We start from the raw sequence: 6,000 nt of genomic DNA, 5'->3' as shown, positions 1-6,000 counted from the left end.
AGCATTGTTAACCAAATTCTGGTAATTGTTTAAGACCCCATCAACAGAATGTATTGTATTATCAACAGAAACCAAACCTGGACCTCTCAAAGGGTCCATGGTATCTAAGTGACGGTGAGCCATGGAAGAAATGCCCATAACTACTAAATAATTACTTTGACTGGTAACACTCACTTTGTGCCGTTAAGAGTTGGGAGATGTTTCTGCTGTTGGTTTCATGTTAGCCAAACCAGTGACTTTGGTGTAGATCCTCAACCAGGGGTGATTGTGCCCCGAGGGGACATTTTTGGCTGTCACCACTAGGGAGGGCTGCTACTAACATCAAGTTCGTGGAGGCAAGGGATGCTGCAGAACATCTGACAATGCACATGACAGCACCTCCAGCAAAAAATTCTCCGGCTCAAAAGGTCAACAGGGCTGAGGTTTTGAGAAACCCTGGTGTGGCCCGGTGTTCCATCTCTCAATTCCTCCATTCAATGGTGAGAATGCATACTAGAGTGAAATTTCAAAATCTTAAATGTCTTGCCCAAACGCACACCACATGCAAATATGCAGACCTTCAGAACACTTTCAGTCCTCTTTGGCATGGAGGTTGCACATGTCCTAGGAACTGGGTGGGTGGGACATGAATGCACACCAGTCCTTCCTGTCTCTGAACTTCTCTCCTCTCCATGCCCTGCTTAAAATTTTTTCCTATATCAGCATTATCTCTCTTCTCAGCACAGAGTTACTCAGGACTTAAAGTAGAAGAACCAGTTTCAAATTTTGCCTAAAATGCAGTTCCAAGCTCTTCACAATCAAACAGCTAAAGGAGGGAAAGAGAAGGGAGGACAGGAAGAGAAGGAAAGGAACTTAACTCCCTCCAGGTTAGTTTGGTTTGTGAAACTTTGTAATACTCCAAGGCCAGACTAGGGCCTTCTTCTGATGTCCCATCACCCTGCCCTCTACTCATCACAGTCTCCGCACAAAATGATATACTTTAAACAAAAAGTATCACCCTAAACCGCATTTATAAGATGTGAAACAAGGAAATGGAAAGCTCGTGGTTTTTAATGAGCTTCACCTAAGGTCTCTCAAACTTAAGACATCAATCACATTCACTGTTCACATACAGTAAAAAGTACATTTATTTTCAAATGTCATAGAAACCTAATAGTTATTTATGACAATTCCTCCTCTGGTCTGTACATTAGTGGTTTACTGGTATCTTTCTTTCCTTCTTTCTCTTCCTTCAGCTTGATTCCCATTCATTCACCCTTTCCACCAATATCCCCTGGGTTATCTTGCTGTCTTCTGCAGAGAATCCAGATAGAAAGTGGGAACATTCCCATCTCATGGGGCCCCAGAAAGCCGTCCTCTTTCTCTTCCTTTTTGGGGCTGGGGAGGCTCATCTCTTCCTAGGGTGAGGACCAACCTGGAGAAACAGGGGAACAGAACTTTCTTACTAGGAATATCTAAACATCACCTCTCAGATAGTCCCCAAACACACCACTCCTGTACCCTACTGAGTGTTCCTTCAAGAAGCGTTACTTCTTGCTAAGCTACTCACATGGCTTCTCTTGGTTTTAATAAAATCAAGAAGATCTGTCTCATGTTACTCACGGAGCTTCCAGCTCTCTACATTTGTGTATTAAAAGTTTAAGTGGACCAAGGGGGTGAGTGATGCCAGGGACTAGATGTAAGCTGGACTGAAATTCTGTGAACCGCTTTGACAATAACATTTCCCCTCTCTGGCTCTGGAACCGCATGCGCACCCACGAAGTACTGATAGCTACCACCATCCCGTACAGTCAGCGTCGGGAAATCAGCAAGATCTGGCTATGAGTTTGCGTTTTCATGCCTCCTTAAGACTCAGGAAGCAATATTTCGGGGGGTGGGGGCAAACACACTGTTCAGCTCGAAAATTTCCTCTAGATGGTGAAAGGAAAATGCCATCCGTCGGCTTCCACCCCGAGAAGAACGAGGCAGGGCTGCCTGGGCTTTGCTAATAAAAGCGGAAAGTGTAAATGGCTTGGTGGTGACTGGCTTTAGCCCCTGGCCGGAGAAATGAGATCACGATTTTCACAAAGGACAAGAACCGCCGCTGCCGCCACCGCTGGGGCTGCTGCTTCCCCTCCCTGCGCGGGTCCCGCATTACATCACCGGTGAGCTCCTGCGGGTGGGGGGAGAGAAGGCTTTGCCAGGGACTCAGCCCCAGACCAAGGAGGATAAACACGGAATAACAAGGATACGGGGCGGGGGGGGGGGGGGGGGGGGGGTGGGAAGGGAGAAGGAGAAGGAAAAAGCAGGACCAGGTTTCCTACCACGACCCTGAACGTGTGTGTGGGGTGGGGTGTTGCACGGGCACCGACTCCTTAAAGCAGCCGCACCCCAAATTCCGTTCCCGCATCGCACACCCCACCCTCCTTCAACTCCCAAGTCCAACAAAAACCGACATCCAAAGCGGCCTGGGAAGTCGCCTTAAGAGGCCCAAGGGGGACGGCAGAGAGGCTCCCGGGGACTGGGAGGGACCACGACGCCCGCGCCTCCTTGGGGGAGTGGGGGGAAGGCGGTCGCCGCTGCGCCCCCGCCCGGCCCAGCCAGCGGTGCCTCCCCCGCCAGGCAACAGCGGCCAGAGGCGGGAGGCAGAAGCGCCTCCTCCGTGCCAGGAGCCGAGACGGCGGCGCAGGGGGAGGAAGGCGCCTCTCCTTACCCCCGATGAGGGGCGGGTCGTGCCATGGCAGCGCCGGCGAGCCACAGCGGCGGCGGCGAGCGGAGCCCAACCAGCAGCCCCCGGAGCTCGACAGTGGCCCGGGACGCCACGGCGGGAGCCCGGGACGTGGGAGCCAGGAGCGCATCGGTGACGGTCCCCGGCCTCCCTCCGCTTGAGGACTACGAGTGCAAAATCTGCTACAACTACTTCGACGCAGACCGGCGCGCGCCCAAGCTGCTGGCGTGCCTGCACACCTTCTGCCAGGAGTGCCTGAGCCGGCTGCAGCTCCGCGCCGCCGCCGCCGCCACCATCGCGCCCGAGCGCCCGCTGCGCCCGCCGCCCTGGCACGGGCCGCCCAGCGCCATCGCTTGCCCCGTGTGCCGCCACCGCACGCCGCTGCCGGACAGCCGCGTGTACGGCCTTCCCAATAACACCAAGCTCGCCGAGGCCTTCCCGCTGGCCCTACGCGCCGCGCACGACCCGCTGCCCCAGGACCGCCTCCTGCCGCTGCCCGCACGCCACCCAGCGCCCGCCGCGGCCCCGTCGCCCGCCCCGGCCCCGCCGCGGCCGCCGGCGGCCGCCGAGGACGCGGCCCGAGGACCAAGCTCCAGCGCCGGCCTGAGCGCCCCGGGCTCCTACGAGAGCTGCCAGAACTGCAAGCGCGCCGCGCTCACCGCGGGCTGCGTGTGCGTCGTCTTCTCCTTCCTCTCCATGGTGGTGCTGCTCTTCACCGGCCTCATCTTCGTCAACCACTACGGGGGCGGCGGGCCCCCCCCGGGGGGCGGGACGTCCCCTGATGCGGCCCCGGCAGCCGGTTTGCCCTTGCCTTCGCCCGTGGGGCCCATCTGCCTGTCGGTGGCCAGCATCCTGGCGCTCTTCTCGGTCGTCGTCACTTGGGTTATCTGCTGGCTCAAGTACCGGCCCGAGGGCGCGGCCACGGGCTCGGCTGGGGGCGGCGGCGGCGGCGGCCCGAGGGCGCGGGCGGCGGCGGAGGCGGGCGGCGCGCGGAGGAGCGACACGTAGTGGGGCCACACGCCTGGCCTCCCTCCCATATCTCCAGCGCGGTCCGAGAGGAGGGGGCCTCTGGCCCGGTGCGCTTGAGCTTCTCCGCCCTCTGCGGAGGGCGGCCCCCGGCCGCTCACCCCCTCACCGCCCGGTCACGGCAGAGCTTCGGTTTTCCGCGTCTCTGGCCTTTCAAGTCCACGCTTCCGCGCTGGGCCAGAGAAGGAAACCGAGGAGGCGGGGATGCTGGTGGCAGTCCCATCTCCCTGGACTGTGCAAGGTCAACTTCCGCTTCATGCACCACCCTCACCCTCGCCAGAGTGCACAGCCATCCCTTCCTGGGGTCCGAGGATTTGCAAGAAGAGGAGGAAGGAGCAGTGGGATGCCCGCTGCCCCGCCTGGAAGATGGTTTTCTGGCTGCTGTGACTTGAGAGTTTCTTTAAGGGTATAGGTGCTAGCTCACGTCTGCAGCAGTTGTGAATGGACCTGAATTGTCCAGAGGAAGCATGAATGAGATGTAAACGTGAACGGTTTCTCTGCTTCCTGGAGGCCATGGCGAGTGAGTGAGCCGGAGCGCTGAGAGTGACGTTCAACCCCCGGGGGCACGGCGCTGGCCGGAGTTGGGAGGCTGCACCGACCAACAGTCCGCATAAGTGCGTGATTGGGCAGGTGCTCAACGCGCGTGCGCGCTCACATCTGCCGCTGGAGTCTTCGGAGCACAGGAAGGGTGGCGCGCACATGGCGGTGGATCCGTCTGCTAGCGGCCCGACAGAGTCCAGAAGTTCCATCTCCTGGAAACTTGTGATTGTTTTATTCACGGTGTTGCTACCAGGAAGTCATTTCATCTTCTGTGACTGGGCTCAGGGAGCTTAACGAGCCCGTTCTCTCTTCTCTTCTCAAAGCTGACTTACTGTTGCCCCCACCTGGAAGATACTGAAAGCTATTCACGCGGAATAGAAACTGTAGGCTTCCCCTGCCTTTTTTCTTAATTTCATTTTTAAAGTAATTTATTTTAGAATATATAAATCTGGAAATTTTGTGCATTAAGATTTCTGGAAAAGTTGTTTGATAAGCAGTAATATTTCTCCCGTACCTCTAGTCCAAATACATTTCAAAAGTAGGGGCGACAGTAAAGGCGTGTTGGTAATTGATTCAAGATTTTATACTGTGAAACAACTGACTTTCAATTATCTGATCAAATAGAAAATACTGCTCAAAAAATGAAACTGACAAATCAACTGACAGGTCTTTCATCCTTTGATTACAAATATATATTATGCTTATCAGAAAAATATTATTTTGAATTCACCTGTTTGATATTATTAGAAATCACTGAAATGTTCACATCTGATCACATTAGATGAAAAAGAATACGTACCTATCCGATTTTGTAACTAAAAAGACGAATTGAGAGTGTATGTTGCAGGTGGATTAGATGTTTTATAAAGAAAAAAACCCTGAATTGTTCCAAATGTATTTTATATGAAAACATTCTTTATTCCATCTTTTGAAATTTGGAATAAGACAAAGTTTTCATGCCTAAAAATCACAGAAGCTACTGAGGGTATGCTGTTATTCCTCATGTATTTATGCAAGCTGTCTGCATGATATCTTGACACTATTAACCAAACTTGAATGGAGCATTTGTATCTATCATAGAGTGAAGTAATTTATGGGCCACTGATAAGTGGTATGGCTGCAATTTAAGAATTGCAATATGGTATGTTTTGTGTCTGCACTGACAATAAAAACAAGAAGCATTTATAGAAAAAATCTGTTTTCATGAAACTTATTTCATGGGGAAATTGCTCTGAGTTATTTTGGTGGGACTTCTTTTCCTGAAATACACATCCTTATCCAAATTCTATCAATAATTTCACATTTTGAATAGGCCTGAGAGAGCAATAACTCACATGTGGGAGTACCCTGCAAAGGCATTTCATGGAATTACTTCTAGGGTTTAACGGAACTCCTGAAGGCCAAGGGAGATCTGTTGTATTTTAAAGACTTACCCAATCCACTACTATAACGTTCCCCTAAAAGTAAACTCTGTTGTCAGATTTTGTTCTCGGTTTCTGCAAAATGCTTTCAGTTTCCTTATACTAAGACTCACACTTCAGAGATTGGTTTTAATTTACTTTTACCTCCAACAAATAACTTGTGTTATTTTTATTTCTGTATTCATTTTAATCTTGTATCCTTTGTTTACCTCCAGTGCCGAGATTCTGCTAGTATTCACAACTGTTTAGTTGTACAAGTGCAGTTACACATATATATGTGTAGTTACCAGAATGTACATGCTAGTA

The 6,000-nt window shown here is 52.1% G+C and overlaps 1 protein-coding gene across 1 annotated transcript; it reads left to right on the top strand.

The window, feature by feature from the left end:
- The first annotated feature begins 2,716 nt into the window (after positions 1 to 2,716).
- On the top strand, positions 2,717 to 3,715 carry RNF228 (ring finger protein 228). Its single transcript, XM_065881187.1, has one exon. It carries the CDS (start codon positions 2,717 to 2,719, stop codon positions 3,713 to 3,715), a length of 999 nt encoding a protein of 332 aa, XP_065737259.1.
- The last annotated feature ends 2,285 nt before the right edge of the window (positions 3,716 to 6,000 follow it).

The sequence above is a fragment of the Phocoena phocoena genome, chromosome 7, assembly GCF_963924675.1.
Source record: "Phocoena phocoena chromosome 7, mPhoPho1.1, whole genome shotgun sequence".
Taxonomy (NCBI): Eukaryota; Metazoa; Chordata; class Mammalia; order Artiodactyla; family Phocoenidae; genus Phocoena; species Phocoena phocoena.
Note: the sequence above shows the minus strand (reverse complement) of the source record. Positions and strands in the feature narration are given on the sequence as shown.

What these genes read in the sequence shown, in the direction of transcription:
- RNF228 (XM_065881187.1), top strand. Translation starts at nt 2,717, where the DNA reads ATGGCAGCGCCGGCGAGCCACAGCGGCGGCGGCGAGCGGAGCCCAACC.